At 39.2% G+C, this 15,207-nt stretch overlaps 1 protein-coding gene across 2 annotated transcripts; it reads right to left on the bottom strand.

Moving 5' to 3' along the window:
• Positions 1-222: 222 nt before the first annotated feature.
• si:dkey-16l2.16 (ras-related protein Rab-35) lies at positions 223-12,705 on the bottom strand. Of its 2 annotated transcripts, none has more exons than XM_046037232.1 (7): positions 12,520-12,705; positions 10,020-10,928; positions 6,629-6,679; positions 4,511-4,634; positions 4,295-4,419; positions 3,048-3,172; positions 223-1,917 (listed from the first exon to the last, which is right to left on the bottom strand). In XM_046037232.1, exons 2-7 carry the CDS (start codon positions 10,072-10,074, stop codon positions 1,768-1,770), a joined length of 630 nt encoding a protein of 209 aa, XP_045893188.1. In that variant the 5' UTR covers positions 10,075-10,928; positions 12,520-12,705; the 3' UTR covers positions 223-1,767. The 2 variants fall into 2 exon arrangements, with proteins under 2 accessions (XP_045893188.1, XP_045893197.1); XM_046037241.1 differs by lacking the exon at positions 12,520-12,705 and adding an exon at positions 11,970-12,283.
• Between the last annotated feature and the right edge of the window lie 2,502 nt (positions 12,706-15,207).

Below are 15,207 nucleotides of genomic sequence, written 5' to 3' on the forward strand. Positions count from 1 at the left end.
GATTTGATTGTGCAGCAGTAAAGAAACAAGCTTAAGCTCACTTAAGTTTAAGACAGCTGACAGAGGAGAAATCAAGTTATTATTACTTTAGCGAAGCAGCTTCAGCTCTTAGTGCTCTTATTTTGGTATCAGGTCGATCCTCTTCGTAAGTAAACCTCCGACTTTGACGTTATTCCACCTGAAGCTCAGGCCTGTTGGAGGAAATATGTTGCAAGCAATCACTCTGGATTTATTGCTTTATTTGGATTTGGACACATTTTGCTAGGCAACAGAGATTTACATTAAAAAAAACAACCTACTAACAACGTTTGGGCTTTTACTGCGTCGAGGTTACACACTTACTGTAGTCTTGGATTACTTGCCTCATTTGAACTGAAATAAGGCATATAGACGGCACTCATCACACCTGTTAGTGTGTCGAGATTACAACTTAGTAACAAACGGTTCCCTTTCAGTGGTAAAATACTTTTACTGTATTAAGAAAACCAACGGAACAACTACAACATCGGCACAGAACAGTGGTTTACTAGTGGACAGTTAAAGGATCATCTCAGTGTTTCAGTATGTTTTAGCTCATTCATCACAATCACATACACTTTATATCGCACCGCCCCACTTTAAGGCAGATTGTATTAACCCTTACAGTTATTTCTATTTGTATCAGTAAAATCAACTTGCAGAGATTTTAAAAGGTAACTAAGTTATGTTGCATTATGTCTGCTCTGACTTTTTCCAGATATGTTTCTTGTTTGTGGAAATGAAGCGCAGGCTTTTCACTTTTAGCAGAACGGTGCGATGGATTGTCTCGAGCCAGATGTCAACGTCTTCAGCGGGAACTGGCTGGATGGGACGAAAAGCACATTTCCAAGAAGACAGCTGGAAGTTGCGCTAAAAATGTGAAGTTTGTCCTGAAAGATGAAGAGATGCTCTAATTTTATGGCATCGGCCCAATAAATTTTATGATTTTAAGAAAGGTTGGAGGTCGCCAAAACTATCAGGACACGCATAAATATCCACACATTTCATGTCAGGCTGGAGAGGAACTTGTGGAAACTGAAATGTTTTGATCCAAACATGTATTTGGGTTTTGGACTGTTGATCAAACAAACAAGACGTGACGGCATCGACTTGGCTTCTTGGAAACTGTGACAAGTTTTTTTCTTATGTTTTACAGACAACTACAGATTAATAAATGATTAATCCAGAAAGTATTAGATTAATAGATAATAGAAAACAAAGTTATTTATGGACCCTTAGAGTAGATATTTGGGCTGGACGGTCGTGAAGTGTATGTGAATGTGCTTTAATTTCACGGCAACTTGCCTGATAGATTTCTTGTATTTTCCTCATGTTGGAACTAATAAAAAGGTCAGGGGTCACTGAAGATATTGGGGTTCATCCTCGAGCTACAGAGATGTCTTGGAAGGACGAACAATGTCCGTCTGAAGAATCACACCACGCTTTGAATGTAAATGGACAAAAGAAAATCCAAATCACCAGAATGATCCTTTAACTCGTGTATCCTCCCGGCTGCTACACGCCGTCAGTGCTCGCAGACTGTAAATCCCTCTGCCTCAGTTCCATTCACAACCGGCCCCGTTACGCAGACTGACCTGAAGCCTGTTGTGTCGTAACTTGGCATAGTAAAGAGTTTCAAACATTCTTATCTGCATCTCCTAAGGCACGGTTTTCCCAATCTTGTTTCAATGCTTTTTGTTTGTGCAAGCGATGAGCGATAAGTGGTTTTGTCCGTCCGTTCGTCTCTTCTCAGCAGCATTTCTTCCCTCTCTTCCTGCGGTCTCGGTCCCTGTGGGCGTTGATGTTGACGGTGTCCTTCTCCCGCTCTCGTTCCCTCTCGGCTCGGTTCTGGCTCTGCTTCTTGGCCCGGAGCACCATGAGTGTGAAGGCCATGAACATCTGTGCAGAGTAAAGCAAACAACGATGAGACTTCAGAGTCATTAGTCAGAACAATAATCTGCGACTCTTGTGAATAATTGATGACTCGCTTGAGCAGGGCCGTGCGATGTGACGACATCTATCGTTTAAAATTATGCTTTATTGTTTATTCCGTTGTGTCGTGAATTAAAACACTTTAGGAGGGGACGACGCTTTGCGCTTCACTTAAACTTAAAACGTCCAACTTAAAACTAACTTCACTGCAGTCTGTTCTTCCACACAGGGAAGTTGCAGGGAAGAAATCTGCATTTAGAATAAACAAACAACAAATGTGTAAGTTGATACTGAACAGGAGGACCTTACACTGCAAAAACTAAAATCTTTGTAAGATTAATTATCTTAATTGAAGGCAAAATATGCTTGTTTTTTGTCTTACCAGGCGGCTTTTATGTTAGAGAATTTCACTTGTTTCAAGTAGCAAGTGATATATTCTTGTTCTGTTGGCAGATAATTTTGCAGAAAATTTCCCTCATTTTGATGCTTTTCCCCTTGTTTTTGAGAGCTCAGTTTTTGCAGTGTACAAGTAAAATCGAAGGTCGTACCGAAGAGAAAAGTCTGCTGTGAGTATCGCAGTCTGGAGATGCTGTGCTGCTCTGGGACCTTCTCGTCCTCCCTCATCTTGGCTTGTTAGTAGCGACAGTTTGCTAACCCACAACCTAGCTAACAAGTGATATTACTTGCTGTTTCGTTGCATTGTATTTGATATGTTATTGGATTTATACAGAATTGCTTACCCCACCTTTAAGATGCAGAGAAAAGTAAAAAAAAAAAAAATAAATAAAAAAGTTCTCTATCTTGATGTGTATCGTTATCGGAAGTTGAAATGACCTATATATCGGGATATGAGATTTTAGTCACATCGCACGGCCCTACGCTTGAGTCATTTTTTAAAGTTAAAATGCCACCAATTCACTAGTTGTGACATATTATGGAGTATTTGCAATTTTTAAAAAAGTTTTCAATAAAAAGTAAAGTGAAAAGTTTGGAGGTTTGAATAGTTGGTCACACAAAACAAGGCATCTGAATATGACAACATTAGCAGAAGTCAGTAACATTACCAGCAAACGATGAAATCATTGATTTAAAGTTACCTCTTCTACGTTTATGTTCTCTTTGGCACTGGTCTCGAACACCCGAACCCCCATCGACTCCCCAAAACGCACAGCGTCCTGAGTATCCACCTGTTTCCTGGCAGGGTCGTCATTTTTGTTTCCCACTGAGAGAGTGAGCGGGGAAAAAACATTTTTCTTTATCTACTGTTTCAGGACCGGTACAATTTCAAGAAAAGACTAAAACCAACAATGAATTTACCCTCCTAGTAAGTATTTACTTTAACGCTTTGGTGCTACAGACCTCCACTCCAAGAAGTGTTTACACTACAGTTTTATACATGAGCACTAAGATTTCTTCCATGTAAATAAACAGGTTGAATCACACAAGAAGCCCCTATTTTCCCTCAGCAGAAACATTTCCAGGAACTTTATTTATATTTCAACTACACAAACCTTGTTTTAGTTTTGGTTCCTGGATCTTAAAAAGTCCCTGTTCCCCGTTCGCAGAACAGTGAGACTGTCCAACCGCTAACTTTAACAAAACTCCACCACAAGATGAAATCATGATTCTTCTAACGTCACGTTTAGTTGGTCAGACGATGCAAAAGCCATTTATTGATATTCCCAAAGTTATGGTCTTGACTGGTCTTGAAATAAAATCCCTATTTCTCAATGACCGGGACAAGACCGAGTCCCAGACGACACCAAGACCATCAAAAAGGGGTCTTAAGTACTACAACACTACTATACATGTTGCTGATGTTGTTTTTAATTCTTATTATTGCAGACCTGGAATTTCAGGAATTTGAAACTATTTATTTTTCACAATTACTACATGCAAATATATCCAACAAATTAAGCATAGTGAAGCAAATTGCTGCATTTCTGACTCATTCTTGTTACATATACTTTAGTACAGTCAATAAAGTGAATTCTGTTCTACAATAAAAAGATAAATATTCCAAGATAAAAGTTCATAAGTTTATGTCACGCTCCCTGTTGTTAGTGTGTTCTTACAAGTGACATGGTGCTTTCTGAGTGAGACGAGCTTATTTTGAAGTGTTCGAGGATTCAAGGTAATTTAATTGTCATGTTACCGCAGGGTTTGGAAAAATAAATTCCGTTTGCAACTCCTTTCTGCTACATAGCAGACAATACACAGTGGATATACAATACAATCATAAGAAAGCTAAACAGAAATGAACTGTATTACATGAAACTGTGCTGAAGATGGAGTTTTATATGAAGAGTTTTGAAAAAGCGGCTTCGGTTTTCACTTGACTCACCCAGGATCTTGCAGACGCTGTCGCAGTTCTGGGAGATTTCATTTAACCACCGCTTAACATTCACAAACGACTCTGGGTTTGTCACGTCGTAAACAATGATGACACCGTGGGTGTTTCTGTAGTACCTGGAGAAAGGAGGATGAAACGGGATAAGGTGAGCGGCGCACCACCAGCCAGAGTGAAAGGTGGAGAACATATCTGTGTGGCGATTATTACGTTGATGTGATGGTTCTGAATCTCTCCTGCCCCGCCGTGTCCCAGATCTGCAGCTTAACCCGCTCTCCATCGATGTCTACTGTTCGGATCTTAAAGTCGACGCCGATGGTGGTGATGTAGCTGCCTGCAGGACACCGGCAAACCATAAAACATCAGAATTATCTGTGTGCAGGCGTCGACCCGTGGCTCGCGACAACGACAGCAGATACAAGTTTCTACATCTACATCAGATCAAAATCCTGACAGACGGATGCCATCTTGGGAATTTTTTGTTGTTTTTGGTACAACCTGGTTTTCATGTTTGTCATTTCGATCAGATGATCTCACAGACGGTAAACAACCACCCGTTTTATTTGTTTTGGAAGACAAAACAAGAGACCATTAAAAGTTATACCCAGACTGTCTGTTGTCAACTTTAACGGTTTACATTTTGAACCTACATTCTTCACATGGCAAAACACACTTCCATACAGTCACTTTGACTTCCACTAAAGACACAGACGTTCAAAGACACTGTGGGATGTGCTTAAAATCAAACCGCAGATCTTAGCAAAGGCAATACCAAGGTAAAATGTTCTAACTAACCTTCAAGTTCAAAACATTCACTTCAGGATAAACAAAGATTTATAATATAAGTTGATTTTGTATTTAAATTACCTGGACTGTGTAACTATCTCCATATTAAAAATGTTTGATTTAATTCATTTTGAATAATTATTCAATTCAATATTTATTTTGTTGAGAGATTTTGCTTAATTTTACTTGTGCATATTTATTGCTAAACGATTTTATCATAATAGATTTGAATGTTCTGCCTCAGATTTGTGAAATGATCCACTGTTTGGCATCAAGTGTTTGTTCTGACCATACAGAAAGGTTTAAAAATCACCCTTTAAACTTGAAAGAAATAATGATTTGACATTTATTTTGATAATTATCAATAGATATTATTATTATTATTACTACTACTTCTTTACAAAGTCCCAGTGTAGCGTGTCCACTCACCTTCAACTAAACCATTGAGCCACGATAACTGAGAGCACCTGAGTGGTATGCAGGGCTTTTATGTTGAAGTAGCACGAAAAGTGTTTTCTGCCAAGTGTGCAAAGTTTTCTAGATGAAGCGATTATGTCTCAGTTATTTAATCCCCCAGACTTTAATACCACCCAGGAGGAAATTTAATGCCAATTTCACTAACATAAAATGGAAAATATGTATGAATGTTAAGCCCGAGAAAATAATTATTTCCAAAGTTACATGAATTTAATACATTTAGTACACTCTGTCTTTTTGGGGTGTGTTTGTACTGTGATAACAGTGTGGAGACGTAGGGGTTCAGATTAGGGGTGTGACGATACACAATATTTGGTTCACCAGAACAAGAGAAGAAGATATTTTAACACTATTTTGATGAAATATTCAATGCTGAAATATATAAATTGGGGATCTGGGGGACATCTGGACATTTTCTGCAGCAATTTATGGTAGAATTGTCAATTCAAACAGATTATAATGCAGTAATCGGCAGATGGTTTTTAAGCTTAAGTTACTTGTTTTGGATGATGCACATTTGTTTCTTCTATATTTACATTGCATCGCGTGTTTTCTCATTGTGCAAATACACCTTTGATTTGGTTTTGTAACAGCCAAACACCGACGTAAACAGTAACGTTAGCTGTACCGCCGTCCAACATCCACGTCACACCAAAAACTAGTAAATTGTAAAGTCACACACACAAAAATGTTTATTTATGACGTAACAACATTTATTTAATCCTATGAAAGGACAAGAAAAACTTTAAGACCCTTTGTAAACTAAATGTAGGGCCTTGTTTTTAGAATAGGAAATTGAAGACTTTGTTTATACCCTGGTTATTCAAACCAAAAGCTTCCACATTCCACTATATCCCCCAAACGTTTGCCTCCCTCTGTAGCTCCTGACATGTTGGGACAGCTCAGCTTAACCCTGAAGGACATGACTTGACTTGATAAAATGTTTTTACCTCTCTGCCTAAAAGTGGAGTCTAATGTGGACTGGTTTCTACCCGGGGACGCCTTGATAAAGACGAGCCTCAAGTATTGAAGCGTTTGACTTGCAGCAAAAGTGCGGTAACTCACCAGAGAAGGAGTTGTCTGCAAAGCGGAGCAGGAGGCTGCTTTTCCCCACATCTGAGAAAGAAACAGATCAGAGGGATGAGATTAGTAACTCGCTTTGAGGAAATAAATGTGACCAATCGGGAAGAGACGAGACAGTTATGTGTAGGTAAGACGAGAGCACGACCGCCGCCTTCCAGCCGTGTCATATAATATATCTATGGAGGGGCAGGGTGACAAAAGCGAAACAAAGCAAGAAACGAGGGCAGAGGTTGAACTCACACTGGAAATAAATGAACTGTGTGACTAACAAGAGACCATTATTCCCTAAATAAAGATTTCCCTGAGAGAACCAGTGGCAACTTGTTCTGAAACAGACTTGATTAACAAGAATGAAGGAGCAGCATGCTGGGAAATAACAGTACCTCTCTCAATTATCACAACATTTTACATATCTGTGTAACCGAAGAGGAAAATAAAAAGTATAAAACTGCAGTAAATCGATGATTCCAGCTTCTTAAATGTGACTATTTCCTGGTGTCTTTCCTCCTCAGTGGCAGCAAACTGAATATCTTGGGGTTTGTGGACAAAACATTCGAGAACGTCATCTTGAGCTTTGGGAAACACTGATCAACATTTTTCGCCCTTTTCTGGACCAAACAACTAATCGATTACTCGAGAAAATAATCTACAATAACCGTTAGTTACAGCACTACCACCCTACTACAGGCAGAAAACTGGTCCTGCCAACTCAGTCAAACAGATCCTCCGGGAATTATTTCAAATATTCTTCAAGGAAACATGGCAAAACTGTTCCACGTAAAGCCCTGATGATGAAAGCACAAGGAATTCACCTTGAACATAAACAAACAAGTGAAGAGTAAAACAAGGCTGTGATCAGGGTTGAGTCATGAGAACCAGTTCTGTACTGGAGCCACTTCCAAATGTATGAAAACTGTAAACTTGTTGGGAAAATAAAGAACAAAGCTTCCTGAAGCCGTCTCTTCAGAGGTGTCTCCACAATGTACGCTGGTTCTTACAACACACAGTGTTTACAATTAGGTGGGCTGGACGGCAGAGCTAAACTGAAATCAAATCACTGTACAGAAATAATTTGCTGTGGGGGGGAAGGCGATGTAAAAAGGACTTCGGCAGCAGGTCTAAAAATACAGTTGAGGCTACAACAGCCAGCATTTCGTGACTTTTCACACTCGAATCAGAATTCACTAAAATCTAAAGCGACCGCAGACGACTCACTTCCTGAGATCAGTGGTGATGACGTCCGATAGACAAATATCCCCTATCAAATAATGCTCCCACCACAGAATCATTTTATATTGCACCACTACTCACTCCATGTGTACTGTAAGGAGATGAGGAGCGTGTTGAAATACTATATTATATCATCTCTATTTAAGATATCAGGGGCAGCAGTTTCTGATAGACTGATAATGATTTTTTGTTTGGATGTTACTGACGATCAGCCACTGTTTCGACAGCATGCCCAACAGCAAGGTTGCACAGATTTATGGGCGTGAAAATGGACCACGCTTGTGAGTCATACGCATGCGCAGAACCGCTAAGTAGCACATCTCGATAGGTTGCATAAATCGACAGAACGCCGGCAGTAGCGCTGAACAATTAATCGAAATCCGACCTACTGCAAAGTTCAAATCGTAGGAGGTGCAATATTTATTCAAACACCGCCATGCTGCAGAGACGTCCTAAACCTACACATCATATTCTAGAAACTACTTTTGTTTGGTACAGATCCTTGCAAACATCACACCGTGATCGAAAATGAGAATATTGATTTCTCTCCAATATCTCTAATCATATCGAAATAATTGCGATTAAATATATATTTTTTTAAGTGATTCAGCCTTAGCAGGCGGCCTCGTCAGTGTGCCTGCTGTGTAACGACCAAGCGGGAAGCTCTGAGACGTGAAGCCAACGCGGAAGTCCCTTAAACCTGCATTCTATCAAGCGGCCAGCAGGGGGCGACTCTTCTGGTTGCAAAAAGAAGTCCGGCTCGTACCCACAGCTCTGTGTAAATATAACCAGCGCCGCTGAAAAAGCTTATTATTAGGAGTCAGCTGTTCACTTTCTCTGGTGAGCACATTTAGTTTGAAGACTGTTAAAATGACCGTTAACGTGAATTACAGATGCACCTAGCTAAGCAAGCAAGCTAGCGCCACACACGGCCGTTAGCTCCTCCGCCTCGTCTAAATACGCTCACGTCCGGTGCCGCCCTATCGGCCAAACTCGATGGTAGCGCTCAGCCTTGTGAGAGTTTTGTTTACTTTGGAGCCCTAAATGTCCTCAGTCGACATCGTCTTTCTACATGTTAACAGGTCTTTAAATGACAGCAGATCTAATTTAACAGCATTACTGGCAAGCGTTAAATATATATCGTTATACTGTAGAGAATAATGCAGCTGAATGACGTCACTTCTGACAGCAGAACCTGATGTATGTTTCAGTTTCATTCATTAATACAGCCTCTAGCTACAACATGTTACTGGCTGAGAGAACATGTATATTAGATTGTACTCTGCAGGAATAATGGAGTATGCGTGACTGTTTTAATATTGAGATTATACATCTCTCTCATATATATATATATATATATAATGTGTCTCTTTTCATTTTGTTATCTGGCATGGAGAACATTTAATATAAATCATAGGGTGTTGTTTAATATGTGATGTACTGTTGTGACTTGTGTCAACTGTACTGCTTTTAATTGATAGTTTTGTCCTGTATTGTTTGTCTTCCTGCGCAGGTACAACAGATGGGGGGGAGGTGTATGTGAAACCAAGGAGGAGTATTAAGTGAAAGTAAAAGTTAAATAGAGTATTTTCGAAGTAAACAGTGGATGTGTTTGCCATATGTCGTGTGCGTGGTAAGTTGTGTAAAATACCTGTTGTATCGTTTCTGTTTATGTTCAAACTCATTTTGTATAACTCATTCAATGCAACCAGTTTCTTGTAGGTAATATTTAATCTGCATAAAATAAAACGCATGTTCGCCACGGCAGACCTAATTTTCTTGCACCACTACGCGTTGGAGACGACTTCAGACTCCCTCAAATGGCCTTTTTTTTGTAGTTCGATCGCCACTGCAGTTGCTTTTGTGTCTTGTTCAACTTCCAGACGCGTGAGACCATCATGCCCTTAATAATGTTATTTAAGAAAAAAATAAAACTACTTTCCCAGTGTTACAAGCCGATTAATCAATGTACATGTTAGAGGGGAGGATGCATATATGAGCTTTCCCAACTGACTACCACTGACTTAAGCTGTGTATTCACCAGCAGGTTGCCTTTTAACACCATCCGTCACTTCCTGAGACTCCATAAAACAACAATGCTTTGACTTCACATGAATCTTAAATGAATCAAAAATGTACTAACTGGAGTCTCCAATGATGAGCAGCTTAAAGAGATGATTGTAGTCTTTCCCCGCCATTTGGACGGCGTCTTACTGAATTCCCAAAGTACAGGTGATATTCCTTATCTCCCCCAGTGTTTGTGTTTTCCTCCACCTCTAAATGCTACGAGCTCAGAGCAGCAGCAGCAGCAGAAGAAGAAGAGTTTGTCCAAAGATCACAGGCACTCCCGTGACAGTAAGAGGACATTTCCAGGTGAATTTCTGCACTTGTTTTTTTTTTCAAGTTTCAGTTCAAATGCTCACAGGTTTTTCTCTTAAGTTTCAAAGTGAAACCACAGCAGCCAGCGGGGAAATGAAGCGCTTCCTTTGGAGAGCTCTGCATTTATGATTCCTGCATATGTCTTCACCTTTATTTCCAGATCCACCCAGTGACGCTCTTGAAGGGGACTTCCAACATTCACTTATTGATTTTTTTTGTAAAGTCACTGCTCTGTCAGTGCAGCAATGTGGACACTCCCTCCTTTCTCCTTTTGGATGCAGTCCAACATCGAATGCAATGTCTTCACATTGAGACACTGAAAGTCACACGTCTGAAGGCTCTGTGATGAGAGGGATTAGGCTTTTTGCGGTTTTTGACGACTTGATCGTGAATTCAGTTATTTCCCAGGGTTACTCCACCGCTCACTCATCAACTCTTATCCCTTTTTTTAAAAAGAAAAAAGAAGAAGCAAGAAACTGAGACGTTCCTCTTTTTTTTGTTGTTGCTGCGCTTCAGTAGGAGCTTCAGCCGCCGAGTTTCCTTTAAATTGTGATCCCTTAAATTTCACTTCAGTTGTTCAGTCTGGTGGTTGGGTGAAAAGTCAACCGTTCCCTGTTTCATTACACGAGGAGGGCTCTCGCTTCTTGCTTCTTCAGCTCAGGTTTGAAAGGTGCTGAACAAAGACAGAGAAACAACAAAAAAAAAGAGGTTAGACAGAAATCACTTCAATTCATGCAGCTTACACCACTGTGACTGTCAGATAATTTCTTGATTGCTGTGTGAGCACAGTGTGTCACTCCTTACCTCCCTCCCTGCTACTCAAACAACAGCTGACTCACTATATATATATATATAACTTCACCATCCTGCTTTATCCTCCCCCTTCCAAGTCCTAAACCTTAGCTGGGTTAGCTGTGCATCAACAGCAGCAGCTGGAAGTCACAGCCTTTCCCCGACTGGCACGAAGCTAAATGGGGAAGTAAACCAGTGGAGTCTGGCTGGCTAACACTGGGACCGTTTTCCATAAAAACAGGAAAGGCTGCCGCTGCCTTTGAAAGTAATGATTGGGACTTTACTAATGCGAGCTAATCCAGCTCCTAACACTTATCTTCTGCGTGCAAAGGCAGGCACAACCATCGCCGTTTTGGAAAACCTGAAAGTTAATGATTATTTGCACATCAGCAAAGGTAAACACCTTGCAAAAGACAATTCAAGATCTTTTTGAGTCTTGTATCGGGCGTTGTTAAATTCGGCTTAGTTTAAGTCCCCCAAACTAAATTTATAATAAAAATAACACATTTGACAGACAGATTTCGTCTGCTGTGTGTGTGTGAGAGGTTCAACAAATCATTCACTACAAGTTTAATTTAGTGCATATTTGTATATCTGTAGCAGACGAATTAAAGTGCAGTAGCGACCGTTTGAGGAAAAAGTTCTTAATTAATTTAATATCGGGTAGGAACACTTGGCGATAGAGAAGCAAATTTGTTTTGCCAACATTTTGAACGTAGTTTGGCGTCACATTCCTACGAACGCAAGACGGCATTAATCCGTCGCTACTGGTTTACCAGCACCACGGGTTCAACGGGAGATCGACATTAAATTGATGTCTACAAAAGGAGCAGCTGCAATGAGGCTAACCTTTATTAGTCTGGTTATAGATGAGCAGTTAACGCAACGAGGTTTGCGCGTTTGACACTGACGAACAACTCACCTTGTCCGACACGTTCTAGGTTTACGGGGACGTTGCGCCAAACCTCCACCGAAAATCTCTTACTTTTCTGATATTAACTGTAATAACTGTACGCGTTGTCTTTAAATTGTTATTTTGGACATGTGGACAACGACATAAAAGGGCGTTCTTCAATTCGGCACACACTTGCGGGATCGTCTGGCCGCAGAACTGCAGTTTATTTCAACTGCAACGTAAGGTTTCGCTTCTATAATAACACGCGTTGGTGGTGGTGTGAAAACAGCGAAATAAGTAAAATGTTTTGTAAGTGAAACGCTGTCTACTTCAACCGAAGTAGCAAAGCGAACATAACAAATGGTTAAAATGTGAATTCATGTGTGATAATACGCGTACCGCTGCTAGGAAGCGAGACAACTGTTAAACTTCCAGATTTTTGTATCCAGTCTGGAATGACGGGCCTGGACCCCGGCCTGCCTGCCTGCCTGCCTGCCTGCCTGCCTCCACACCAAGACGTCAGAAAACTTCTCACTCCTTGAACAAACTTTGAAGCAGACATTTATAAAACACTTACTTTGCCCATGTTGTTGTTGTTGTTGTTCTGTCTGTGGATCATGTTTACAGATCCGCGGTGGAAGTTGTTGGGTTTTTTCTTTGTTGTGTGTGTGTCCCCGTCCCGGTGGAGTCAGGCTAGATCACCGCTCCGGTCGGAACGTCTCCCCGCCGACCACACCTGACTGTCTGCAGCTGATGACCCACTCTCATCATCTGATGCTGCCTTCGCGTCATGTGGGAAAAACCTACACCGTATAAACGCTGTGCAGGGTTGCACCACTAGGTTGTTTCGTTTTTAGAAACCTTATTTGGTTCATGTAAGGTTACACAAACATTAAGGATAACACCAAACAAAAGGCAACATGGTTTACATCTAATCAGAAATTATTTTTTATAGTGTCGACAAATGTTGTGAATCAGAAAGAGCTTTATTGACAAGTTAGGGCTTGACAATAAAACAATAATAATTATGATAAAAATTTCCTCAATAACCTTATACAAAGTTTGATTTAGTTCATTTGAATCACGAATACATTTTTTTTTTTACTTATTTTGTTGTTTAGATTAAAAAAAATAAAGATTTTACTTTCTTTGCTCATGCATATTTCATACTTGACATTAGAGCTGGGCATTAAAACACTAATGATTGTTCTCTTGACATAGTTTTCCTCAAAAACAATATAACAAATGTTCATTTAATTAGTTTGAATCACAAACAAATTAATATTTAACTTGAGGAACGGGGACTGAAAAAAGTTTTTACTTAATATTACTCATTTATTACTGATTTTTTATCTTAAAAGGTTTGAATGTTCTGCCTCAGATTTGTGATCCACTGTTTTCCATCAAGTGTTTGTTTTGACCATAAAGAAAAGTTTAAAAACCACAATTAACCATCTGGTTTCTTCAACTTTCACTCAGGAGCAAAAATCAGCCTTTCAACTGGAAAGAAATAATGATTTGACATTTATTGTGATAATTATCAATATTGAATTATATGAAATTGTTTATCCTGATAGGATTTTTGGCCATATCAACCAGCCCTATTGCCATGTAGTATTTTACAAAGATGAGGAATTTGCTCTGGTGATTAGGTGCCAGACAAAAACAAACAGTTGACATCAGTAAGTGTAAAAATATATATAAATATTAAATACACAGATGTGCAAAATATAAAAGAATAATATAACCAAGTGTAAAAGATAAAACAATGTGCATTACCCCGAATTTGTGTTGTGCAAACATATTAAAGGGGGAGAGGATTTGTATTTATATAGCTAGATACATAAAAATATAAAAATAATAAGGAATATGTGCAAAGTGGCAGTTTGTGCAGTGATATGCAAAAGTCACTGAATCATTTCTTGAGAACTCTAGTGCTAGCGTATCAGCATTTCTAGATGGGGACAAGTCATGAAGGGCTGATGAAGTTGTTGCAAACATCAACTCAAGACAAGAACAAGATCCACAGCATTTCTAATCGAGTCTAGTTCCTTTCCAATAAAACTGATTCAGTTCACGAACAAAAATTATACTATAGTAATGAAAAAACTGCTTTGCCTTTGTCCAAGATTTGTGTGAAATTAAACTACCAGTAAAGACACACCTAACACTGATGTCGCCATCCCAGTTTCAGCATTACAACAGCAGCCAAAGCTGGCGTCCGGTCACACTTAACGTTGAGTAATCTTTTTGTCTACGGCCCGTTTCCACCCCCTCAAACAAAAATGCTTAGACAAGAAAGAAACACATTACTATCACAGTTTCAAAGTGAGTAAACTGATGTGTTAGAACAAACCCCAAAGAAAACTGTAATAATCTAAAATGTACGTTATATATCTAATAATATATTTTTATTATGTTATTAGATATATAACGTGCATTTTAGTTACTCTGCTTCCTTAAATCATGCACAAGATTAGAGGAATGAACTCAGCAAATTACAAAGCTTTGTAATCTTCTCTCTGCTGTACTGATGGAGACAATATAATACATGAAGCTCAGTTGAGCAGCAACCTGATTTTCACATTTAACTGACAGCACTGTGTATCTGCCAGTTTCAATAAATAATTTAAGCTATACATTATTTACACTGACATTAAAATCCAATATACCTTTAGATGTTCTACATTTCTGTTATTGTAACCCCCATGAAGACCAAAAATGTGAGTAAAACATGTCTAGAATAGTCAAAATGTTGACAATAAAGCCCAACAAATGTTCGAGAATAAAGTCAAAATATTAAGAATAAAGTAATAAAAGTTGAGAATAAAGTCAAATGTCGAGAATAAAGAAAAAGACCAGAATAAAAGTAAAAAACAAAAATGGAAACAAAGTTGAAATATCAAAATAAAGTAAAAAATGTTGAGAATAAAGTTCTAAATGTTACAAATTAAGTGTAAAGAACAAAGTCCAGATGTCGAGAATAAAGTCAAAATGACTCGTTTCCACTTTATTCTAGAATTGCAAAATAAAAAAAATCTTGATCCTCAGTTTTTTCCCCCTTTAACATGGCCCTAAGACTCCGTCGTAGGTTCCCACTGAAGAGACAAGTTAAAAAAAAAAAAAAAAAACCTCACAACTAAAAAGTTTCCCAGCTGGCAAGTAGTTTTTAACAAATGGAGGAAAATAGTGTTTTTGTTGGGGACTACTTTCAGCGGCGGATGAGTCCACATGTGGAGCTCTAGTGAGTGTTTGGGGCAGCAGG

The sequence above is a fragment of the Micropterus dolomieu genome, linkage group LG02 (assembly GCF_021292245.1).
Source record: "Micropterus dolomieu isolate WLL.071019.BEF.003 ecotype Adirondacks linkage group LG02, ASM2129224v1, whole genome shotgun sequence".
In the NCBI taxonomy this organism is placed as follows: Eukaryota; Metazoa; Chordata; class Actinopteri; order Centrarchiformes; family Centrarchidae; genus Micropterus; species Micropterus dolomieu.

Bases quoted from the DNA above. Each gene is read 5' to 3' on its own strand.
- si:dkey-16l2.16 (XM_046037232.1), bottom strand. From the start codon at position 10,074: ATGGCGGGGAAAGACTACAATCATCTCTTTAAGCTGCTCATCATTGGA. The intron at 4,635-6,628 runs GTGAGTTACCGC...GGTGTCCTGCAG, and splicing joins TGCAGACAACTCCTTCTCTG to GCAGCTACATCACCACCATC. The intron at 1,918-3,047 runs GTAACTTTAAAT...TACTCTGCACAG, and splicing joins AGAACATAAACGTAGAAGAG to ATGTTCATGGCCTTCACACT.